The 25651-nt window shown below is 45.1% G+C and overlaps 1 protein-coding gene and 1 long non-coding RNA gene across 4 annotated transcripts in view; one reads left to right on the forward strand and one right to left on the reverse strand.

The window, feature by feature from the left end:
• Positions 1–8992: 8992 nt before the first annotated feature.
• LOC135328460 (uncharacterized) lies at positions 8993–24647 on the forward strand. The gene is made up of 3 exons (XR_010389347.1): positions 8993–9057; positions 10245–10394; positions 23723–24647. It is a non-coding gene; the product is annotated as an uncharacterized LOC135328460 (long non-coding RNA).
• Positions 15684–25651, reverse strand: part of GRAP2 (GRB2 related adaptor protein 2) — a 40271-nt gene continuing 30303 nt past the window's right edge. For all 3 annotated transcript variants that reach the window (XM_064512191.1, XM_026100631.2, XM_064512201.1), the window contains 5 exons: positions 23851–23970; positions 21995–22163; positions 20159–20290; positions 18010–18129; positions 15684–16899 (listed from right to left, as the gene is read on the reverse strand). In XM_064512191.1, the coding sequence (XP_064368261.1) occupies positions 16720–16899; positions 18010–18129; positions 20159–20290; positions 21995–22163; positions 23851–23970 (721 nt within the window). In that variant the 3' untranslated portion in view covers positions 15684–16719. The remainder of the gene's footprint in view (positions 16900–18009; positions 18130–20158; positions 20291–21994; positions 22164–23850; positions 23971–25651) is intronic.

A 25651-nucleotide genomic window follows, 5' to 3' on the forward strand; every position in this document is an offset into this window, starting at 1 on the left:
GAAGTGCCATATGTGAGTCCCAGTATGCAAGACTAGGCAGCCCTGACATTTAGGATGGGAAATGGATAGGCTGCTGCTCTGGGCAATCAGCACATAAATGCCTTTTGGGCTGATGTGACCACATACCATCATGAGACTACACAGCAATGCAGGGGAATTAATTCAGTCAACTGGAATGGAGCAAGTGTGGATTGGGTTGTTTATGTGCAGTACTAGATAACATACTTTTGTGAACACTGCCCTAGCAAATTAGTTAGATCAGGATGATTCCCTGCCTTCATCTACTCAGTGGCCTGCCAGTCCCTTTTGTTTTAAGCTTGTCTGCGTTTGGAAGGTAAATACAAGATACGCCCATGGTGACCTTTAGAACTAGAAGCTTTTACGGTTTGCATAACACTGCATATATACGTGCCACTAATAAATAAGCGAGTGTAATTAAAGAATAAAACCTTGCCCCAAAGAGATACCCAGATGTGAATGGTGGAGCACACTGCCAAACACACAGTACGGAGCAACCAGAGAAGAGCGTGGTAGAAACAGCCTGGGTTTTTGCAAGAGGAGGGCAGGAAGCTTAGCCAACATGAACAGGCCCCAAGGGCAAGCTGAAAGAAGTCAGGAAGCCAGAGGGGATGAGGAAGAAAGTGAAGGAGATGGTGAAAACATGCACCTAACATGCATGAGGGTGAGGGCTCAAGGAAAAGGGTTGTAAGAGATGATGAGAAATGGTAGTTTGGCAGAAAGGTAGTCATCGAAAAGGAAGAGGAGCTTGAAGTTTGACAGCTGCTACTCTGCCATTGCCCTGCTGTACCACCTTGGCAAGTCACTTCGCCTTCCCCTGCTTTCTTTCCTCCATTTTGTGCATCTCACCTCTTCAACTTGCAGATCCTTTGGAGTAAGACTATCATTGCTATGGGCATGTTGAGCGCCCACTGCAGCCAAACTCTGAACTCAGTTGGTGCTTCGCTAACACAAGCAACAGCAAATGGTATCTTCCAATGGAAGATGCAAAGCTATTGAACAGACTTGGACACCAGCAAGGCATGGCTGTGAACAGAGGCTAACAGCCTCTGCTGTGGGGACAAAACAGAGGAGGAGATGGCAATACCAGCCTCCAAAGAGTGCAGCATCTTCTTGGCAATGGGGTAAGAGGAAGAGCAATGAAGGGAAAGGAAGAAATGTTAAAACCATGATATATGGGTGGAGGTGGGGAAGAGACAAATGATGTTTCAGTAGAAGAGGCGGGTGCTATTTTAGTCAAACTGGGCTAATTTCAGCTCTGATGTAACTCCATTTACGTCAATTTTAGTCAGCTGAGTTACACAAAGGATTAATTTAGGTCAGTGAGTTGAGGTGAGGGTGAGTCAGCCAAAAATAAATTTTGGGGTGTGAGAAAAAAATGTGAAACTAGCATCAGGTGAAGAACTGGAGCCATCCTGGATTTGGCTGGATGTTTGAGAAGGGAGTGTGAGGATGGGAGAGGGAGAAAAGAGGAAGCAAGGAGAAACAGGCCACCGGGGCAGATGGGGCTGAGGCTTGCAGGTGTATACAGAAAAGGGTGCCTGGTCTGAAGAAGAGAAGAAAGAAAGGCAGCAGTGGAGGAGAAGAGGGCCCTGAAGGGATGTCGGCCAATGTTTTTCACTCCAGTCCAGGACAATTCTCAAAGAAAGACAGTCTCGTCCCCAAACTCTGCAAAGAAATTTACCACTATTTTACTCCTTATCATGGTCCCCCTCCCCTTGCCATTCCTCAGGGCTGCTCACACGCCCACATACCATCCTCACTGACAGATCATAACAATTAAGCTTTGGTTTTATTTTTTGTGTTTAATCACAAAACATTCCAGGTTTAACCTGAAATAGATTTTGGATCAGGGTTTCACAGTGCAACAGAGGCAGCTACATTTAGCAGGGAGAATTGGTCTGATTCACTCCTGGTGCAGCTTCACTGGAGTCAATGGAAATGAATTTGTCCCATTAATTCTCCAGGGACAGCATGAAAGCCAAATGAAACTAGACAGGGCCATTCTCAGGCTGACAAAAGCATCTGTACCTTAACTGTCACCAACCTGTCCATGGAACACATGGAAAAAATGTCTAAAATACTTGCCACTATCTTTTTCAAGGTTTGTGAAGTGGCGCCTCTCTTAGCAAAGCATAGGAAATAGAAGAATGATGCCATTACACTTAATTAAATGAAAACAAAAAATAATTAAACACATCTCTCGGTTCCTTTTCATCCCACTCTCTTTCTTTCCCTGCACATGCTTTCCATCAATTGTTTCTGATGCATCTTTTTAATTGGTGTTTACTGTCTCATAATTCCATGTATGGAGATAATTTAACACTATGAAGCCCCGAGGTTTCTTTTCTTTCTCCTGTCCTCATTTCCCCTAGCTTTTCTTTTCCAATTCAGTTTTTGCATTTTTGTTATTTGAAATCATGATCTTTAATTGCATTTCATTTCCATGCCTTTCCTTTCCTCTACAGCTTGGACCTATTTTCATTCCTCTGTTTTCTTCTCCCTTGTTCTACATCAGCTTTAGTTAAGATAATAAAATCCTCAGGATGTAAGGTTAAAGATGATCTTTAACCATTTCTCTGACATCTACCCCAAACTCAGCTTCTCACTTTCCACAAATACTTGGTACTGCACAAGAAATGAACACTCACAAAGCACTCTTGTCTCATGTTCAATCACCATAATAAATACAAACTCTCTTCTGCAACATTCAATCATTATATTTAGTCTTAATATCATGCTTTTCATCTGAAAACACCCACACAAGCATTGGTTAATTTGTCCTTACAACAGCCCTGCAAGGTAGGTAATTACGCATTATTATCTCCATTTTACACATAAGGAAACTCCAGGAGAAATTATGGAACTCCTAACAAGCATGCATACCCACACATTTAAGCAGGTACTAGCTACATCTTCTACAAATGCACAAACACACACAGTAGTCTACATACACACTAGTCTATGCTGAAAATAAGGGACCAGCAAGTTCACTGTAGGATGGGAGAAGCGCTCAACACATTACTTCCACTCAAAGAGAAACTTCTCAGAACATGAGCTCAGCCTGGGTAGCAGAAAAGAGGCATAGGAAGGAAACACAGAGCTCTCTGCATCCCACTCAGTAGTTCCTGGGAGGCGTTTGGTAACTTCTCTTTCCTGCAGATGAGCTCTTCCTTGCCCAATGTACTTTTCCTCAGCACCACTGAGGCTTGTTTTTTATATTTGCAATCTCACCACTGCTGACTGCCCTCATGCTATCAACACTTGTTTCAGAGAAAAAGTTGGGAAAACCCAGTCATGCACAACCCCCAAGTGAGCTCTTGACCTATTTGCTAATTACCTCGTAGTACACTATTTGACTCCTTCTGCTGCCTATCAAGATGTCATGATGGGAAGATAATAGACCTTCTGACCTCAGGCAGCCCCTGCACAAAACCAAAGAAATGTGGAAGAAACATTAGTGGGAAAGCCCAGAGAAATAAAATGAAGACATGGGCGATTTGCTTTGTCCAGGATGTCAGCAGTCTGTGCCAGAGTATCCTGTACGCAGCAGCTCTCCTCTGGCGCAGAGACAGAATGCTGCCATTGCTGATCCCACACCATACTGCACTGCAGGAGCCCTTATGCAAAAGAGGCTCCAAGGACTCTGCAGTTTTGGGGGCGTCTATTTTGGAGGTTTGAATGCTTAAGTATATTTAGACATTCGATTGCCCCTTAGGCAAGGGAGCTTCACTGCAATTAATGGGCACAAAATGCCATTAATATAATGAAATTCTGCTACTAAATAAAGACCTCTTTAAGGATTCGGAGCTTTGTGACTCCCCATTTTGTCCTCCATTCAGTGTGATCCTGAGGCTCTCATGGACCTGGCAGTCATGGTCTGATGGAAACCATCCTCTCCTTTCTTTTCCAGTCCTGCTGTCTGTCTTATTTCCTGAACCTCTCACAGCCTCTCTCAGGTAGATAGGTCCAGGCAAAAGCTTTCAGTGTTGTCTTCCTTTGACCCCTTGCATTTTAGAGGGACTGGGGACAAGGCTATAGGATGCGGGTCTGCAAGTTCAATATACATTGCTTGTTCCATAAAAGCTTATGCAAAGCTCTGTGTCTTCTCTGTATCAAAAAAAAAAAAAAAAAAAAAAAAAAGTTAAGTCTGTATCATTGCTAGAATTTCTCCTAATTTAAATTTACTTAAAATCTTTTACTGTTTTTAGCTTTTCCAGCCAGGCTTGTGTCCCTGATGTGTTCTGTTTTCCCTGTCAGTTTTCTACACTTCATAATTTCTGCTTGAGAACAATTGCAGCTTCTTTTTTCTTTCCTCCCTTAGTCGGCATATGTTACTTTCTTATTTCTAATTGCTGTCTGATCTCTGCCACTGAGCCAGCACAGGCTGCTTCCTAAAATACAGACCTGGATGCCCAGGCTGAAACTTGAGAGAGTCCTACCAAACCTGCTGACTCTGGATCCCCGCAGCATAGGGGTCCACCCAGCTTCATCTCTTATTAATTACAATCAATCATTCATATCACAGGGTGATCCAAATTTTCAGATTAGTTCACGACCTGAGCATCTATGCACTGTACAGACAGGGCGGAAGGACAGCCCTGTCTTATAGCATACAGGCTGACAAGGTGAGGCAAAAGGTTTGTTCCAGGGAAAAATTGTGGTCCTACGTGGACCAGCGAGCTTTGCTTTAAGGACCTCCTTTCTTTGGTGCTCTTCATCTGCCAAGGCCGTGCCAGACTTGCCATGCGTGGGCTGGGTGGCCCTGTCTGTGCAGGTCTGGAGGGGCCTGGGGCCCCCCACGTTCTCTGGGCATGGGCAGCTGGAAACTGCACTGCACATGTGGAGCAGTGCTGGCCGCATGGCAGGCGAGGGGCCCCACTGAATCCTCAGGTAGCAGAGATTTGCTGATAGAAAGTAAAATATCTAACTTACCTCTGTGGTTCATTGGGAGCAAAGCTGCGAGAGGGGTGGGCAGAAGTGTCTGGGAGCACTGAAAGGACGGAGGAGTTACTACCTGCATGGTGGTGGTGGTGGTGTTTTAGGTCCTGCAGCATGAGCAAGTCTTAAAAGAGATGGGAGGGAAAGTCAGGGAAGGGAAATACTTTACTCATGTACCATGCATTCATGTTTTCAGGTGAGACAAAAGTGCCTGCTACTCTGGCCTGTCACAGTGACCTATCCTGCCTCATTGCTTCCTTGCGCTCCTCCCATCTACCTGCTGGTACCCATCTCTTATCACCTGTGGGAGGCTGCAAGAGCTCTGGGGCATGGCCATGGTGCCAGCACTATGGACTCTTGGTGCTGATTTAGTATTCCCAACACAAATAATATTAATAGTGATAGTAGGTATAGTAAATGAAATGGAAAACAAAGGTACACACTGTTGAGGGGGAAGGTGATGGGGATGGCAAAGTTTAGGAACATTGCAAAATTAATTTCAGGATCATAATGAAGCATTTGATCCAGGCATGCAGAATGAAGGCATTAGAAGCTGTGATGATGAAGGTGAGAGCTTCCAACTAATGTAGGAGTGCAAAGGGAGACAGCGGTGGGAAGCAAATAGGAGGCTGATGTGATTGCAGTGCCGAGCCAGCCAAGCCTTGCCTATACTAGCATCGTGCATCCTATTAGAAAGAGTTTTGCTCCCACACTCTAAGTAACAGGATGCTCAACATAAATTTGAATTTTGCATGAAAAGAAGACAGTTGTATTAAAAATGGGTTAGTCAGTCTTGGCTAATGCTTTTTGAACACAACACGTGTTGTGTATGCTAGTCTCCAGCATTCTTGGGCACTGTGCTTCTCAAAACATTAGCTCTTCTCTACGTGGGGTAGTCATTGATTTGTATTTACAACACAATCATTCTTCACTGACTCCCCTGTGTGGTCTCTTATTCTACACCAAACAAGCCTCTACCAAACCTAGTGACCTCCACTTCCGCTGTGTGGACTGCATGCATCCGTGCAGGATGCTTGACTTGACCACTTACTGTGAAATAGTCATGCCACAGTCACCAGCTTGGGTTATTTACCAAGACGAACTAGCCCTAAGTTAACAGGGTGTTTTTCCAAAATGACACATTTTCCCTGTGCAGAGGTGGTGGGAAAGAACCTTTGCAGCAGCTTTTTCAATAAGCTGGAGGCTGCAAAAGTAAGGAAGGTAGAAACAATAAAGCATAACATGAAGAGTATGTTGAGAAGAGCTTTGGAGCTGTGGTCAGCTTTGTCTGAGTCATGAGAAAAGAAATCCATGAGGTTTTGACCGTATTAGACAGTCTTACCCAGGTAAGTATAAAGATTCTTTAAATAGATGAAAGATGATAATTAGAATTTCAAAGAGGAGTAAATCACTACCCACACCCTTTGCCTCACTACATGAAGATCTTATCAAATTAAATTATGATCTCTTTCTGGAATAATGAAGCAGAACCTCAGCTGGTGAAAATCAGAATAGCTCCATGGATTTAAAATGTGCAACAGTGACTTACTCAGCCAAAGCATAGTCCCACTGCCTGCTCAGATATCTTCTCAGGTGCCCCTCTCTTCCCAGAGTCATGCTCACACCTGCATTTGCTACAGCCAGACACCGAGGATAAACCAGACTGCTGTTCAGAGACAACTTCCTCTAAGCTTGGGGAAGCCAGCACGTCAGAAAAATAGGCCTCATATTTAAATGTTTATTGTAAGGACAATAAAAAACACCAGTCTTTTGTTGGGAAATGGTATCTCACAACACAGTGATTGGCCTTCAATTCCCTGATGGAGCCAAAAGCTTCAGAAGACAGAAGGAATGGTCATGACCATGTTCTCCAACTTTGCACAACCCAGGTCAGAGTATTTCACCCAGTAATTCCTGTATCCAGCCCCCTTGCTGCTGACTGAACTGAAACACCTCATTTAAAAGGCAAGCCAGTCTTGAGCTGAAGACTGCATGATGGAGAACCATAGCAAGCTTGCTGTGCTGTTCCAGTGGTTGCGTACCTTCACTTTTAAGTATGCATGCTTTATTTTTAGCATGAATTTGTCCAGAGTCAGTGCAAACCACCCATGTGTGTGTCTTAAAGCCTTATCTCTTATTTTTGGAGTCCTGAATTCAAGATGCTTGTGACTGGTGTTCCAGCATGCATTCTGCTGTGTAAGTGCTTATGAAATGTCTGTGCCCTTGAAGTTATGCACATTTTAAATGAGAATAGGCAGCTATCATTTTGGTCAGCTGATGCTGAAGATTTTAACTTGTAAGCACTGTTGTGCTCTCCAACCTGATAAACATGACTGATAGCTGCACCCCACCCAGAAAGGGAATCATCAGCACCAAGTGGCACTAATTTAGTTATTTCATAGGGCAGCAAGGTGTCTCTTGCTATTTTTTTTTCCTGAAAACATTTGTGCAGATTCTATTCCCCCCTGGAGGTAACTTTGATAATAGCTTGAATGACTGAGTGTTTTGCTAGCGCGAACATGTTAGGAATTATTTTTCCTGCTCTAATTTACAGTCCAAGGAACAACAAGCTCTTGCAGCTTTGCCTTTTGGATGAAAAGCTTTTACAAGAGCTTCCACAGAGGAGATGTAGGGCCAGACCTAAGATCATTCCCCCTTCCCCTTCTCCCCAAATCTCCCCAAACACACTTTAAGGAAAGGATTCTCTATTCACGTACAGGCATTCTGGCAACCTCAAAGCCAAGCAGGTTTTCATTTCACTGAGTCTGCAGCACAGGACGAGGTGATCTAATAGCTCCCACTGTCGAAAGTGGGAGGTTGTCTTCCCTTTCCCCTCCGGGCTGTGCATTCCCACTGCTTCCCCTGCCCTGGCTTTGGTGCTGGTTGTGCTGCCCTTGGTAAGCTGACTCAACTCATTAACCCAGTTAAAAAAAAGGGGTGAGGGGGGAAGGGAGTAGTTTTCTGCTGGGTGGCAGCGAGATCTTAGATTGACTCACCTGCTCTTATGAAATCACAGCCATTGTTATTGGCAGTCTATCTTCATCCGATAACAGGCAAATAGCTGCCAGCACAATGGCAAGCTCTGATATATAGATAGGCAGTGACAGAGGGCTGGTTCCCTGCTGCCACACATCCCTTGTGCTTGCACTGCTGCCAAGTGCCTGTAAAAAGCTGCTTGTTCAGGATGAGCTGTGGGTGATGCACATGCATACGGCGCTGATGGAAAAGGGTCTAGATGGAGCAGAGCAAAGGGCAGCTCCCCAGCTCCTTAGTGCTGATAGCAACCTGATGTTTGATAATTCCCCCTTCCCCCTCCCAATTTTGATGGGAAAAAAAAAATAAGGCTGATGCAGTCTTGTTGCAATGCACCATTTTGCAGCCCAGTTTTTGGTATGCTGCACCTGCCAGTAAATATTAGGTCATGAGCAGGGTCACCATGGACTGGTTCCCCGTGCTTGTTATTACCTGCTGGTGCTGCAGTAGCGACAAGAGAGGCCAGCCAGTACCACAGGGAAGTTATGGTCTGAGACAGACACACTCAGTAGAGCAGAGACATAAAAAATATGCTTTGAGAATGACCTCTAGATCAGCAGAGAAGATGCCTCTTTCTTATTTTTTCTTTTCTTTATATGTGGCTGGATATCACTAAAAGGTTTCCCAGAAGAGCCTCTTAAACAAGAAATTGAACTTCAGCCATGACTTCAGGACACTGTCATCCTTTTATGGCTTTAAGTGCACGGTAATAGACTCACATCCTAAAGTGCATTTTTTCACAGATTTGCTCTTATTTTTACTTGTGACATTAAAAAAAAAAAAAAAAGCCACAGCCACATCTTTGATAAATCTAGGTGGAAATAAGCATGCTTGGGCTAGTGGGGAGAGGCTGCAAGATATCTGGAGATCTTTTAGCTTGTTTGTTTCTTCTTCTCCCCTTGTTGCCTGAGCTAATTTTATTTTTGCATGTCTACAAGGATCCCTGTACGCCTGCCATTTGTGAGATTTTGCATTTTCATGTTAGCAGACTGGACATCCGCCAAGCGGCTCACACTTGCACAATGACAGCAGACAATGTGTTTTGAATTTTCCCTCTGCATAAAGGTCAGTGAACTCTTCCTACTCACTTGCCTGCTTCCCTGCTGTCCTGTAGCTTGCAGGTAAGACCACAGCTGCTTTCCACTGTCAATTCTGCTTATGTAAGAAACTTCCTTTGTGTTTCATGCAAATTAAGGCTCCTGAAGTCTGTCACATGAAAGCTGCCTCTAAAAATTGGAGAAATTGGCAACGCTCTGCCCTCTACCTCAGTGCCACTAAAGCCTTTATCACACACTGAGTTCATGCTTCCCTGCTGAAATGCAAACCTTTCAGCAGCAAGGAGTGGCTGGGTGTCAGAAGCTCTTTAGTCAATGCATATGTTTTAACCAGTAGATGTTAGTGCCTGGATCATCTGGGAACGCTAATGGTCTCAACTGATTTCTATAGGGTTTCGTTAAAAAGCATCTGAGCCAATTGCTTTGAAACCAGGTGTCTGCAGAGGACTTTCTTGTATCAGAGCAGTGGCAGAGCTGGCTGAAGGGCATCCAGGGACAGTGGTGGAGTTGAGCTGCAGCTGCGGAGAGGTGCTGGGAGGCTTCTTGGCCATGCTGGGCAGTGACGGGCAGCAGCCCTGGCCGTACTGGGCAGGGATGAGCAGCAGCCCTGGGCAGTCTTGGAAGGAGCAGCATTGCCAGACACTTCTCACACCTAGTCTGATGCAACACAGGCTCTTTGGCAGTGAGCAATGGAAGTGGAGCAAGAGTCTGAGCACAGCCCTAACCCAGGTGGCCACATCTCTGTCTCGTTAGACATCCTTGCTGTCCTTATGATGTGACATTGATCTAATTAAAGACCTGCCACTTCCCACTCAGTGTAGAGCTCACCCCTCAACTCATCTCTGGGCTGGGGCTACCAGGGCTTTGTTTCTGTGGTGCAAACTGTCCCTGGTGGGTACCATGTTGCTGTTCAAAGCTCATTTCTCCCGGCCACATGGTCCTGGCTGCTGGACCTTCTGCTTCTGCCACCCTTGGTTGCACTCCACAAAGACCAGAGTCAAAATGAGTTTCCAAGATCCACATCATCAGGATGCCTTTGGGGAGGAAGGCCAAGAGCCACTGCTGAACAGAAAAAATAACAAACAGGTGTCAGTTGTGGAGGCTGCACACTGCAGTAGAGAACTACTTTTAATTAAAAAAAAACCCAACAAAACCCCAGGAACTTGTTGTATTAATACCTTTGTATTCCTCTTACAGAGGGACTGACCTAGCAGCCTGAAGAGGCGCTGGCTTAATGACAGCACTGAGGAGCATCTCCCTAGCACTCTTCCCCTGTCAGCAGCCAGACGGCAACCAACCATGTTCCCGTGGCTTCTGCAGTGCACTCCAGCGAGTGCAGCCGTTACGGTAAGTGTGTACCAAGACAGCAACGGCTCTATTCTGTGACACAGAAAACTGTGTGGACAGCTTTTGCATGAAAGGAGATTTCCATTTTCTGTTTTTTGCTCAACCTTCTTAATCACGGAGACATTTATAGACAAAATACAGTTTTGCAGCAGAATGTAGGTGAAAAGTTCATTCAGACAGGAGAAAGCACAGCTCAGCTGTGCTCATCAAACTTTTATTCTTCCACGGGCAGGCCAGCTTCTTCTGTTTCATTTACTACAGCAATGTTTGTCTTCCCACATACTTTTCCTACTTTTATCTCTGTTTACAATCTCTTTTCTCATGAACTGTCTTTCTTGCATAAGACAAATACTGAGCAAAACATTTCCCTGGGTTCTTCTTTATTCCTTCCCTTTGTGGTTTCATAGCAGGCTCTCTGAGGCTGTGGTCTGGAGGGTTAATTCTTTACCAAAGTTGACAAATGCGGGACACATGCATGGACAAGAGTGGTGTGTGTGTGTGTCTCTCACATCTTTTCCCCTATTGACTGACCTGATCTCTGGGAGTTCTTATTTCATGGGAAGGCTGCAGCAGAAGACAGTGTGGGGCATGGAGAACTTCTCCTCCATCCTGTGGGCTATAGCACCTTCTAGCTCAAGCAAAACTTTCCCCTTCCCCACACCTCTCCTTGGATCTACAGACTCCATCAACTCAGGAAGGGCCATACTTCTCTGTGCTGTTTTGCTGGGAGGAGAACTGCTTCTTCTAGGGGAGGGTTCAGAAATGCAGCCTGGCTCCTGTGCCTTCCTGCTGCTGGTGTGCACTGTGCATGCAGGTAGCACTGCTTCTGCCCTGGGGAGCAGGCAAGAACAGAAGCAGAGACAGGTGAGGCTGGATCTTGCAGACCAAAACTAGGCCAGCTCCAGAAGGCATGGGACTGATCTGTTTATCACAGATGCCATGATACCTTTGGAGCTTCATAATTTTGGTGTTATTAGCTGCTACCTGTAATGGGAAATCATGATGTTATTGTGGTCCTGCTGTGTTGTCCATAATTAGCATGCAGTCATATAGTGCTAACTGACTTAAGTATTAATTCCTTAAAGGTCTATTGAAAAATCACGTGGAAATTTACCTCTTTCTCAAAAGAACTATTGCTTAACATGGGGGTAATTACAATGTACTACTTAGACTTGCTTAATTAGTTAATCTCTGTAAAGGGGTTTCAAATGTGTGAAGAGCTATCAAAGTGCTAAGTGCATTATCCTCAATTAATTTTGTGCAACTACATCTTCACTACCAAGAGGGTCTTTAGAGCACTGAGGAAAGGAAAAGGAGGCATTGGTTCCAATTTTAAAAGTAACTCTCATCAGAAAAAAGAATTAATTGAAAGATGATTTGACATAGTAGGGATAAGAATGAGCATAGCATTTCTTCTGTTTCAGCCAGACCTGAACATGAAAAGTCACCACTCATGTTACTCTGCTTTCAGTGGTTTCAGTGCTTTCTGTATTTTTAATTTGCTTCCATCTTCCCTCAGTCTTGGTCCTCTCTCCTCCTGAATATTAAACTGCTCTCTTCCAAATTTGGCATTAGCTTGAACCCCCTCCCCCCCAAGTAGGGTGAAACAAAACAAAACACTTCACAGAATCACAGAATGGTTGAGGTTGGAAGGGACCTCTGGAGATCATCTAGTCCAACCCTGCTCAAGCAGGGTCACCTACAGCACGTTGCCCAGGATTGTGTCCAGATAGCTTCTGAATATCTCCAAGGAAGGAGACTCCACAACCTCTCTGGGCAACCTGTGCCAGTGCTCTGTCACCTTCACAGTAAAGAAGTTTTTCCTCATGTTCAGACAGAACTTCCTGTGCTTCAGTTTGTGCCCGTTGCCTCTCGTCCTGTCGCTGGGCACCACTGGAAAGAGTCTGGCCCCGTCCTCTGCACACCCTCCCTTCAGATACTTATACACATTGATAAGAATCCTTCCTCAGTCTTCTCTTCTCCAGGCTGAACAGGCCCAGCTCTCTCAGCCTTTCCTCATAAGAGAGATGCTCCAGTCCCTTAATCATCTTAGTAGCCCTCCGCTGGACTCGCTCCGGTAGCTCCATGTCTCCCTTGTATTGGGGAGCCCAGCACTGGACACAGTACTCCAGATGCAGCCTCACCAGGGCTGAGCAGAGGGGGAGGATTACCTCCCTCAACCTGCTGGCAGTGCTCTTCCTAATGCATCCCAGGATACCATTGGCCTTCTTGGCCACAGGGCACATTACTGGCTCATAGTCAGCCTGCAGTCCACCAGGACTCCCAGGTCCTTCTCTGCAGAGCTGCTTTCCAGCAGGTCAGCCCCCAGCTGGTGCATGGGGTTATTCCTTCCTGTGTGAAGGACCCTACACTTCCCTTTGTTGAACTTCATGAGCTTCCTCTCTGCCCATCTCTCCAGCCTGTCAAGGTCCCTCTGAATAGCAGCACAGCCCTCTGGTGTATCAGCCACTCCTCCCAGCTTTGTATCATCAGCAAACTTGCTGAGGGTGCACTCCGTCCCTTTGTCCAGGTCATTGCTGAATAAGTTGAACAATACTGGACCCAGTACTGACCCCTGGGGGACACTGCTATCTACAGGCCTCCAACTAGACTTTGCACCACTGAGCACAACTCTCTGAGCTCTGCCATTCAGCCAGTTCTCAATCCACCTCACTGTCCACTCATCTATCCTGCACTTCCTGAGCTTGTCTATGAGGATGTTGTGGGAGTCAGTGTCAAAAGCCTTACTGAAGTCAAGGTAGGCAACATCCACTGCTCTCCCCTCATCTATCCAGCTAGTCATCCCATCATAGAAGGCTATCGGGTTTGTTAAACATGATTTCCCCTTCATGAATCCATGCTGACTACTGCTGATCACTTTCTTATCCTTCACATGCTTAAAGATGGCATCCAGGATGAGCTGTTCCCTCATTTTTCCAGGGATCGAGGTGAAGCTGACTGGCCTGTAGTTCTCTGGATCCTCCTTCTTGCCTTTTTTGAAGACGGAAGTGACATTAGCCTTCTTGCAGTCCTCAGGTAGCTCTCCTGTTCTCCATGTCCTTTCAAAGATGGTGGAGGGTGGCCCAGCAATGACGTCTGCCAGCTCCGTCAGCACTCATGGCCCCCATCAGGGCCCATGGACTTGTGGATGTCCAGTTTGCCTAAATCATCTATAACCCAATCCTCTTCAATCAAGGGAAAGTCTTCCTTTCTCCAGACTTCCTCTGTGGTCTCTAGGGTCTGAGATTCCTGAGGGCTGGTCTTAGCAGTAGAGACTGAAGCAAAGAAGGCACTCAGTATCTCTGCCTTCTCTGTATCATTTGTCACCAGGGCCCCAGTGCATTCAGTAGTGGGCCCACATTCCCCCTACTCTTCCTTTTGGTACTGATGTATTTAAAGAAGCCCTTCTTATCCCTTAAAGGGATTTAAAGAATCCCTTGCCAGATTCAATTCCAAACGGGCCTTGGCCTTCCTATTCACATCCCTTCATACTCGGATGACGTTCCTATAATGCTCCCAAGTGGCCTGTCCCTGCTTCCATCTTCTGTGCACTTCCTTCTTCTGTTTGAGTCTTGCCAGGAGCTCTTTGTTCATCCATGCAGATCTCCTGCCCCCTTTGCTCAGGTTCTTGCTCCTTGGGATGCACCCCTCTTGAGCTTGGAGGAAGCGATCTTTGAATAATAAGCAGCTCTCTTGGACCCCTCTTCCTTCTAGGGCCTTATCCCATGGGATTCTTCCAAGAAGGTCCCTGAAGAGGCCAAATTTTGCTCTCCTGAAGTCCAGTAAATCTCTCGCTCAACTTCTCAGATACTGTGCAGCCTGCTTACCTCCTCCCGTAACTCCTTTACCTGGCAACAGAACCTGTCAACAACAGCACATCTACAGAAAAGATGACTGTCAGCCCCAGCCTCACGGAGAGACCCCAGGCACTCTCTGCAGCCTGAGACCTGCAGGGCTGCATCCACTCTCAGAAGGTCAGTCTGGATGGAAGCCTCCGACATGGCAGATGCAGTGACTTCAATGGCTGCTGGAGAATGCACTTGACGGTGTGTCATAACCATATTCAGAAAGTGTACAATACAAGGACTGGAGAGGAGGGCCCCTTCTTAGCGCCTTTCTGTGCAGACTGCTGCATCTGTTCACTGCCTCTGTTAGCTGCGCTCTAAGAGCTACACTCTAGGCCTGGCTCTTACATAACCTCTCCCTAGCACTGATTAACAGGGTGCTTGACCCACCCTAATCAAGGGTCTGCTGGAACAAAGCAGACTCCCAACTCCCTCTGATCAGGGGCAACCAACAGAGCTTGTTAGCAGCAGCTACACCAAGCTAGAGCTTCCCAGGAGAAGTTAAGGCCTCCTGTAGCTGTCCTTGCCTAGGTCCCCTTATCTGTCTGTAGCAAGCACCCTCTCGTTCCTCAGACGGTCCTTAGAAAGCCCCCACAACTTCCAACAAGGTTCTCAGAGGGTCTAAGTAGAGCCCAGACACTGCTGCACAAACTGCTGCATCTGTTTGCTGCCTCTGTTAGCTGTGCTCTTCAAGCTGTGGAGTCAACGCACTAAATAAGGTAGCTTGATCCAAAGGAAGGCCATGGACTTCACTCCAATTTGAAGGAGAGATATTAAGGCCCCACAATGGAGCACCTACAAGAGAACAGAGCCAGCTCCAGACCAGCAAGTCATATGGTGTCTATTCATGACCTGAACCTCCCTGGCAGCCAATGGAGATAAGCTTTTAACATGTCTTTCAAAGTTTTCTATTCTATTTAGCACTTATATGCCCTAATTATTCTCATTTTACTTCAGCCATTAATAATCTACTTTTGGTGGAGTTCTCTCAAATATTTGACAATGAGTCTTTTCTGCTAATATTTCATGTAGCTGGCAGCTTTAATTGGGCCAGCTACATTGAATTGGACCGCACCAAGAGCCTATTTCCTGTTTTTCTTTCTATACTGGGACTAACAAAAGATAAGAACATTTTTCTTACTGAGTCTGATTTGTTTTTAGAGTTTTTTCACTTGCCTTTTCTTTCTTTCCCAAGAGTGATAAATCATCACTTCCTTACTGACTCTCGAGGTCCCACATGTTGTGAAAATTCAGGCAGCTTGTTTAATATCAGCTTGTATGAGCAGTGGTTATGCAGCAGCATTTCTTTCTCAGGGTCTGGATAATTTTTAACGTGTATTTGCAATATATTTGTATCCTGTCTTGGTATTCACTCAATAATGATTTGAAAACCTATCCATTTGCCTTATTTCACCCCCCAAAAAAGGGAACAGAGAAGAGACTATTCAATGGCCACAACTTTATTCTCTGCATACTGTAAAGTAATAGATCAACCTGCTGGATGAGGCACTCCACCAGCAAGTCACAGTTGTGTACACAGTGATCCCCAGCACCCCAGATTCTCAGGGGAAAAAATGCTGGCACTGAACCAGAAAAAAAAACTTTTCTGCCCCACCCTTCCCCAACTGAGTTTTACAAAAAGAGGGCTATCCATTGTTATCCCATCAAATGGATATTCACTTAGCTGAAGAGCCTGACTTGCTGTAACTAGGATGTCTAACAGGAAATGAAGGCAGCTGGAAAACGGGAGGTGTTATGGAGTGCAGGAGTGCAGGAGAGCAGGACTATTAGAAGAAGCAAAGAAATTAGTTTCTCTCTCTTCCATACCTTCACCACTGGGTTGTTTGTACAAAAGCTCACAGGAGCCTATCCTTTCATCAGGTATACCCACACAGTCAATACCAACAGAAAATACTAGAGGGGGAAGGCAGAAAATATTTAGAAAAATCAAGGTTGCGTTGAACCTCACCCTAAGGCCCCCTCCTTTTCCCTCCCTACCTGAAGGATTTACCAACCATCATTTAATCGACCTAGGTGTTTTTCCTGCCTCTGTGCATTGAGGGAAAAGGGGAAAGAAACATGAAATGGAGTCCAAAGGGACTATGTGTGCTACCAGATCCAAAAGGTAGGGGTGGGGCTGCCTAAATACCAAAGCCTGACCTCCATTTCCACAGAATAAACCTAATTGCAGTAACTTTTCAATACTTAGCCAAAGGAATGACAGGGCAGGGAGGATCCAGCATGGTCCCAATGAACAATCCAGGATTCTTGCTCCTTCCCCTATCATGAATGTGAAACCTTGGGAGAAAATCCCTACCCTCTTCTGCAGGTTCCCTTTCACACCGATGCTTCAAATTGCCAATAAATTAACACAATAACAAAAACACCGTATGTCCTGGGGGCAAGGGAATATGCGCTCCATTTCTGTCCCTGTCACATCAGAGCAGCTCCAATATGGCCCGTTGGGGCATTCTGTGCCCTCAGAGGTGCATCGGTGTAACGTAGTTGGCAGGGAAGAGACCCAGTTCCCCACGCAGACGCCCCTTCCACCATGATGGGTTGGAGCTGTCCAGGACCTCTAAGATGTCTCCACTGCGGAAGCCCAGCTCATCATGCTCCACAGCATCAAAGTCGTACAAGGCACGGACCCATAGCGTTCGCTGGGGAGGAGATAAAGAGAGGCAGGGAACAGTGAGCCACAGTTCTTAAAGGTTGTCCTCCTGTGACCCCTCTTACACCCCAGTATATACGTTGACTAGGAGAAGACAAGCAACACTGAAACTGACACCAGCTTGCAATTAAACAAGGAAGTGACCAGGACTACAGGAAGGACGGATTGATCTACTAGGAAACCCAAAGGGATGGTGCTCAGGGTCTCAGCAGCCCTTTAACCTTTCTTGTTAGATAAGGTCAAAAGGATTTAGGAACTGTTTGGCTGTATCAGTTTATTTGGGGTTTGCACTTTATCAAGCATTATAGTTAGAATGTTTTCTTATGAAAACTTCATCCTGAGAGACTTCACACTCAATTTACCATTTTGACTGGAAATCAGATTTTAAAGGATTTAGTGTGGACTTCTTTACTGGGAAATTCTTGGCACCCACATCATGGGGCATGGATAATTTGGGAGGTATGTTTTTCAGGCCCTGTTGGAAGGATTTTGTTTGATCCCTGGCTAACCTTTGCCAAATCTTACATTCAGGGCCTGCTGAGACATGGTTCCTGGTTATTTGGTTGGTTTCAAATTATTTTAAAGACACATAGACCTTTCTATAATAGGACTTGGTGGCTTCTTGATCACTGACGGGATGTGGCAGGTAAGAGCATGTTGTTATTTGTTGCCACAGCCTCTGAGGGATAAAAGGCATGGTATTTTGAGCTGGATTATAATAAAGACTTTGAATCCCTGCCCCCACAGAGCTCGTGCTAAGGCCCCTCTTGCATGCAATATGTCTGCATGTTAACTGAGACTGGTTTGGAGAGCAGTCTTAGACTTTCATATATATGCATTCATATAACAATGTTATATGCATTCATATAACAATACAGCCCTGCCCTCAGAGTTCCCTAGAACCAAATTCAAGTGGCTGGGATGGAGTCTTGAGATAGATACAGCAACATCTTCTGAGGTGGAAGATGGCTGCATTACAGCAGGTATAATATAGTATCCCTCCTGCAACCTCTATGCAGGTGACATTGCCCAGACTGCTTAGCCATTGCTAGGGATCCAGTGAGATCTGCAGATGGGGCCATCCAGGTACATCACCTACCGGTGTTGGCTGGTGCAGCGGGTCTGTGTGTCTCCTTTGCACAGCTGCTGCCCTTCCTTGGCTGTGATCTGTTAGTCCATGCAGCCCATCTTTCCTGTCAAGGCTCCCACCATATCTATCCTAGACAGAAAACAGCGGGAGAAAAGTCATGAATACACTCAGCTGCATAAATGAGGGGCTTTAAGAGTCACTGATGCCCAGGGAATCAGGGTTCAACCCTTATGTAAATCATCTCGGATATCTGCTTCCAATATATTTCCTGCACTGCAGTCCTGCAAGCAATGGCTCTTATGGAAGATATCATCTTAGACTGTTTTGTTTTGGATTTTTTCTCTTAGAAGTTGAAGGCTGACTGTTTCAAGCAATGTCTTCAGCTGTATTCCACATCTGCTGGGAAAAGGGGTAAGAGAGTGGCTAGTTTGGCCTCTGGGATGTTTGGAGAAAACCCAAGCCTTGCAACCCCCTCGCTAAGGGGACTTTTGCCAATCTGGAGTTATTATGCCCCAGTCCTGCCCACTCCTTGCCCTTCCTGTCCCATACACTGGTTCTGCAGTGGGAATGACAGAGTTGCTGGCTCTGCGGAGTGTTTTACCTGAAGACTCACTACTTTATTTTTACTTTGGGCTGCCCCACACTGTAAAAAGCAGGGAGCAGGCCTGAGAGTCCAGTAGCCCTGTTAACTGAAGAAGAAAGAGAGAAAAACAGATTCAAAGAAAAGAAGCCATATGAATGCACATCTAAGTTATATCAACACAAATCAGCCCAGACAGATGGAGAGAGGAACTAGGCCCATACATTAAGAGAACGAGTTCTCTTTTGCCTGCACAACCAACAGGTGCTGAGTGTCTCCCTCCCTCCAGACCCGTACATGCATTGAGCTTCTTCTTATGGTAATGGTGCGACAGAATCTGTTACCACGTTAGCTCAGGTTACAGCAGTCTTTCAGTGACACAGGGTCTGATCAGATGTGTCAGTGGAGAGGAGGAAGAGCAACAGCTTGTGCTTGCTGTAAACAGCTATTGTCCCCTCCCTCTCCCTGCTTCCTTTCATGCACCTACTCTTCCAAATGCTCCTTGCTCTCACTTGCATCTTTGTCAGCCTAAGGGATCCCCGAGACTGGATCACAATTTGCACATCACCTGTCCCTGCTTAAAAGTCAGTGAGTGAACTCAGTCTGGCTTTGCAGCTGCAAGGCTTACTGCATAGACACTTCACTCCTATGAGTGTTTCTACTCTGTATCAAACGTGACTCCTGCATAGACTGCGCTACAAAATGTGCAGGCCTTTAGCCTTGTCAGAAGTTGTTACTCCATCAGCAGTCCCCAACAGGCAACACTGTTCCTTGCCTGATGGGAAGCAGAACAGCCATTTCGTGACTGTCCCTGGCCTTCTTATATGGAAGCTCTCATAGCTTATGGGACAGTTTTAGATATCTTCCCTTCAGTGGAACAAGTCCTCTCCTTGGATGATGCTTACACTGTCTCTAGCTAGAGACATAAGCCAACCTCAGGAAAACTATTTTCCACCCAAATCAGGAAGCACTTTGAAGACAGCACCAGCTACTGCAAGGAGGAGGAGACGAATGTTCTGAAGGAAGCCAAACCCTTCCGGGGTTAACACTGTCATTTCTCTTCCCTTATGCATTTTGTGATGCTGAATGTCAGTATCATGACACAGGAAAAAGAAATGGGTAGCAAGATTTCACTTGTGCTGCAGACTGGAGAGGAGTTCCTAAAATTGTGTATGTGTGTGCAAAATCTGGAGGTGTTTTACTGCACTCTCACTGGATGTTACTTTTCATCCTTTCCCAAGCAATACAAGAACATAACCCTTCCCCTTGTTTCCCAGTTTTTGGGGTGGGGCTCAGTCCTCCCAGGTTCCCAGTGAAAGAGTCACTGTATGTTGACTTCTGATTTTTGCTGGTCTACCTACCACTACTAAACAGAACTAAATAAAAGGTCACATTTATTTCACAACAAAAGAGCTCCCCAGGCTGACACCATCATTGTTGCTACATCCCATGTGAAGACCTGACTGACTCTGCCTCCTGAAGCAGGTTCGGGGTGATGGACTTTGACAGGGCAACTATCCACTATCAAGCAATCAAGGCCAATGTTCTGATCTCCCAGCACCTCTTTCCTGGTAGTACCTGTTGCTGGTGCAATATGGGGACAGGATGCTCTACATATCTCTTGGATATAGAAAAATGAACTTCTCCAGCTGCTCCACCCAGGTGGAGTCCTTCCCGGCCCATCCGTTCCAGGCTCCCACCATGCCTCTCCTGATGAAAGAAGAACAAAAAAGTGAGGTCAAATATTGCTTCCTACCACTTCCTTGACTGAAGCTTAGCAATCATTGCTGACAGATCACTACCACTGTTCTTTACCTTGGAGGCTCTTCCAGAGGAAGGCTCCTACCCCTCTGAACAGAAGGACAAATCAGGAGTCCCATATTCTAGATCTCTGCCATAGCCATTCCCCATTCGAAGACTGGGTAGTGATGGGGTATACTGGCTGAAAATGTCACCACTGATTTGAGGACTAGCATAGCAGCCAAGCTCTTTTTGGAAATACTGCCCTCAGACTTCATTTGTCTCTGCACTGAGATCTATATATTCCTATCATTTTATCATATGGCTGTAGCATCCAGAAATTCTAATTGTGAACTGAAACCCCACTGTGATAAGTGCTAAACATACCCTGCTGAGCCCATCACCATAACAAATGTACAGAGCATTTGCCAAAGCAAACTTGACTCCTGTTCTTTCATTTGTCTGTCTACATCTTGGAGCAAATGCTGTTCCCTTTCGCTTTCCTTTCCTGCTCACAGTCAGCCCAAACAGGTGGTTTTACTAATATACACATATACATATATACATCCGTCCTTTCTCCTATTTGCTGTGGTCTTTCTCTCATACGTTCAATAGTCTCTATTTTATATTTTAGCATCTTTACATCTTAAGCATTTTAAAGCACCGAATAAGTGGTCTAGAAGGAGAAAACAACATGTGCCCCACTTTCAGACTGAAAAATAAATCCTCTCTCTTTTGGAGTTGGCAAGAATGACCCACCTGTAGCCTATAAAACTTTACTGCTGCAGTGAGCAAGTCACATACTTTCAGCCTTACCTCTACTTGCACATCCTGGTAATTTAATCCCAGAATCTGTTTCCCGGTAAAGCAGGACTTCAGTTGCTGGAGTGACCAGGCAAGTTCACTCCCAGCACTGTGTGTAGAATGTATCGCAGTCTCTACCATGTAATTTGCTTGTTCTCCTGACACCAAACCAGGCATTTATTGGACCGGGATTTCCCTGCCTTCTCAAACGTTTGCTGCACCTTCCCTGAAAACACAACTTGTTCCTATATCTGCTATGTTCTCCTCGGCAGTACTTTTCTGCCCCCACTGGCCATTGCTTTCAGTTCCTCCATACCCCCTGCTGTGTCAGATAAGTAACAGAAGATGGGCAACTTTTCCGAGCAGACATACTTTCAACTGTAATAACAGCTGCACTCAGAGCACATTCAGGGACACTAGGAGACCAGACTCAAATTCTTCTCAGACATAGCTTGCCAACGAGCTCTATACCTCTTCTCTCCTCACTGCATCACCGGGCCCTATTCTTTTCCTGAGCCAAGAGCTTCTCAAATCTTCTTTACATCAGGCATCTCATAAGGTAAGTCCTGCTTCCCTTGACTGTGCAAAGCATTGTAGAATTTTGTTTCTGGGACCTCAACACAGCTCTAGCAAAGCCCCTCTACTGAGATCTGCAGCGCTTCCTATTGATATCCAAAACTGACTCAGAAAATTCTGCTCAATTATATAACTATACAGATAAATCAACAAAAATCTAGGCTGCTAGGCCCACCAGCGTGATAATGTGATTGGGATTCTAAGTGCAGATCCCCAGAGACATCTTTGTAGGGCTATACTCCTTCTATGGAAGGTTTTCTCACTGAGGAACTCCTAAGGATGGTTTTTGTGTACCTTCTCTCCTCGGCTGTCATCTCTTAGGAAGATCTGCTTCTGCCTGGAGATGGAGGTTGTCTTGTAGTAGTCCACCAGCTTGTTTAGTGATTGGAATTTCTCTGTCCACAAATAATAGTTACCCTTTGAATCCCTCATCACTTTGAAGTGCTGCACATCATCTTCATGCCTGGATCCAATTGGAAAAGTAATAGATCATCGCCTGGATTGCAACTTTATCTTCTTTGGAAAGTCTTTTCCAGAAGGATACCAAAGCTTATTGCTGATGCTTAGCCAAATCTAGACTTCTAGAAAGTGAAGCAAAGGCAGCCCTTGTATGTACTACAGCTAGATGTAGCTCTGTATTTGAAAGGGCTCATCAGTTTACAAATTTAATGCTGCAGGACTGCCCAGTGACAAAGCACAGTCAGTACAAAACACAGGGTTTTAGAGCTTCCCCTTTGAAAGAGAGGTCAGAGAAGCTTTCAGGGCCACAAAAGGTAATAGCTTCATTCTGTACATTATAAGACAGACAGCAGTGCAGTTGTAGTCTTCGCACTAGCTTCTGCAGGTGCCTGTTAACACCCAGTCTGCACTGACTGTAAGAGATGTTATACCTTTTCACACCCCATGCATCACAGCCACACACATGTATTCGCATGAAGCCATACACTATGTTTCATAATTGTATAATACCCAGCATAATATATGATTACAAACTCACCTCCTTACCCAGAAGGAATAAAAGAAGGAATTATGAGGTGCAATTACAAGCCAAAATTAACATTCCCACCTCCTGCCCTTGATTTTTTCCCTGCAGCTCCCCCACCCTTACCTCTCATCTGATTTGAACAATTCCACGTTGCACCAGATGTGATCTGGTTTTGGAGTTAGCACAGTTTTGATCTAAAGCAACTAGCTCTCTCCTAGATAACGCTGGGCCATGGTTAGGGGGACTATGTGGACCAGGAACCATTCCCAGTGAACTGCTTGAATACAGCTGTCCTGTTCTGTGGGGTGAGGAGAGGTTAGCCATATGAATCTGACCTCTGCCATGTTGCTTGTCCTCAGGGCCAGAGAATAGTGCCTGACTTTGCTTAGTTATTGGTGTAGATGTAGCCAAAGTCTCCTAGAATGGGAAGAGGTGACTTGAGCAAGCATCTGGGTTTGGAAAGAGGGGGTCACAGCAGAGTTACTATTCTTGGCAGAATGTTTTCCTGTATTTCCCCCCAGTAATTTTTAAGCTCTCTGAATCAGAAAGTACACACTACTTGGAAAAGACATTGCTAATCACTACTTTAATTTAAAACTGATTATCAATTGTTTGACTGAAAATCGGGAAACCAACTGTCAATTAACAGCTCTGCTTTGAAGCAAGGGCTCTGAGAAAGGCTGGATTACAATAAATGACTGAAATGCAGTTGGGCTGCTACTGATTGAAAGCTATCCAATGGCTCTTTAGTGACCTGTAGGAAATAGGTTAATAATGTAACAGTCATCTCTTTATGGGTAGTAGTGGAACTGTTGGATCCAGTAACTGGAGCTGTCAGGCAAACAGAACAAATAGATTGGAACATATTTTGCACTGTGGGAGATGTCCCATGTACCACTCTATGCTTTGCTGCAGCTCTTTCAGAAAGCAGGCCACCAGGGAACGCAGCTTTGGAATGGGGCATTCACTGTGTCACTTGAAAGAAAGCAAAAGCATTTGTGAATTAGATGCCTAATTTGTTTTCATTTGCAACACAGCAGGTCCGCCAGTGACTGGCAGCACGCAAACTTCCCGAGAGGCAATGTCATGTTAGGATTCCTGTTAAGAGCCTAGGGAGACCACTAACCAGGAAAAGGAGTAGGAAGATGCTGTAAGAAGCAGATACCTGACAGAGATGGAGAAGTCACCATGAGAGTTCTGACTGGCTCGGACAATGAAGGAACCAATTCCTTTGCTCATAAGGTTGTTCTCTGCTTCGTGGCGGGATATCCTCTCATCAAACCAGCTGTTAAGTGGGAAAAAATCAAGGAAACTTGAATAAGGAGTTGAACTAAGGTAAGGAATAGAAAAGCTGAGGGTAGGGAGAATATGAAAAAGCAGGGTGGAGGAAAGAAAAAAGAAACAGATCAGAGGATCCTACATGAATATTCACGCTGGCCACATACATACTAAGGTACAGGGTTATGATGGATGCAGACCATTTTCTCTGAGCAATAAAAGCACATAGGTGCAAAGAGAACAATGTAAGCTTTGGCCTATTAAGAAGCAACACTCAGCTAAAAGTCTAATTACAGGCAGAGTACAGTAAAGTGTTAAAGCAATTTTAAATTACAAATGTGCATGTATATACACATACACATATCATTCTCAGACATATACATCAAATAGCTTTTGGTAAACTGATTGAAAATTACTGGACTGTGATGGATGTATTGCACGGAACAAACATAAATTTTTAATAGAAGCGAGGCATGAAAGTTTCACTGCTAATAAATTGACTCTTGCAAGAGTTATAATACCATGAAAATCACAGAAACACAGAATGTATAAGCATTTATGTAAATTTAGCCAGACAGAACAAACTGCTAGTATAAGTCACTGGGCATATAATGAAGAAAGTCACCATAAATGGTAAAATAATACAGTGGCAAATGCAACTTGTAAGTTGAGAAAAAAAATCATGTTCACGTATATATGTTCACAGCTAATAAGTTCTACAATGCTTAATTGCCTGTGTTCCATTAAAGTTATGAACTTACGGTTTCACAAGCTTTGTCATTTCCACTTTTGAGTTTCCTTATTCTTCTCCTTACTATCATCACAGTTTACCTCTGTATCATTAGCAATCAATGGGAAATCAGACCTTAATCAGCATTGATAACTGGTATGAATGATTACTTGGCAAAACAGAAATGGGAAAAAATGGCAAAAACAGGGGACAACTTTTCTTCCCTAATCTGGTTCTAGCATCCGGCCTGAACTGCTTCAAATTGCAGACCTGCTACACTTGGAAAAGCATCAAAGTAGAAATGCTTCCTTTCATCTCTTGCATAAGGAAAACAGGATGAGAAAAATGCATGTGCTAGTGTCCCTGTGTGATGCCACAGTCCTGTGAAAGAGGACAACCATAGCTAACTGAGAGATCTCATCATCTTGAGACCCAAGATGTACAAAGTACAAGCCTATCTATGAGAGAAAACCGCTAATGTCCTTCAGCTCAGCCAGGCAGGCTGGCTTATGTCCAAACAAGTCTGTAAGCGCCACCTCTAAGGGGGACAGTGGCACTTGTGGACCACAAGAATCCCTGCACACTTCCAGCTTGCCTGCTCAGGACACCAGTGTGCACAGCTTAGCAACGAACCAAGCTTGGTGCATGCTCTGCCTGCTCTCTCCTGAAATGCTGCAGCACTTTTTCAAAAGAGGAGGATTAAAGGGGCTTTAGCTTCAAGGAGGATTTCTGCCAAGGGAAAGAAAAAGGTTGTAAAAATCCCATGCTTGGGTATATTTATTGCACAGGGCTGGACAGCACATTTAATGTGCATTTAAACTCATATCAGTCCTTACTGAAAACACGGTACTATCTACCCAGCAGGAGAAATGGGGGCGTGCCTGTCCTTTGACAGGTCTATGTTTGGGTGTGCAGTCACGAAGCTGGGAGAGGTGTATGTGTGTGCATGTGTGTGGGA

This window comes from Dromaius novaehollandiae, chromosome 1, assembly GCF_036370855.1.
Source record: "Dromaius novaehollandiae isolate bDroNov1 chromosome 1, bDroNov1.hap1, whole genome shotgun sequence".
NCBI lineage: Eukaryota > Metazoa > Chordata > Aves > Casuariiformes > Dromaiidae > Dromaius > Dromaius novaehollandiae.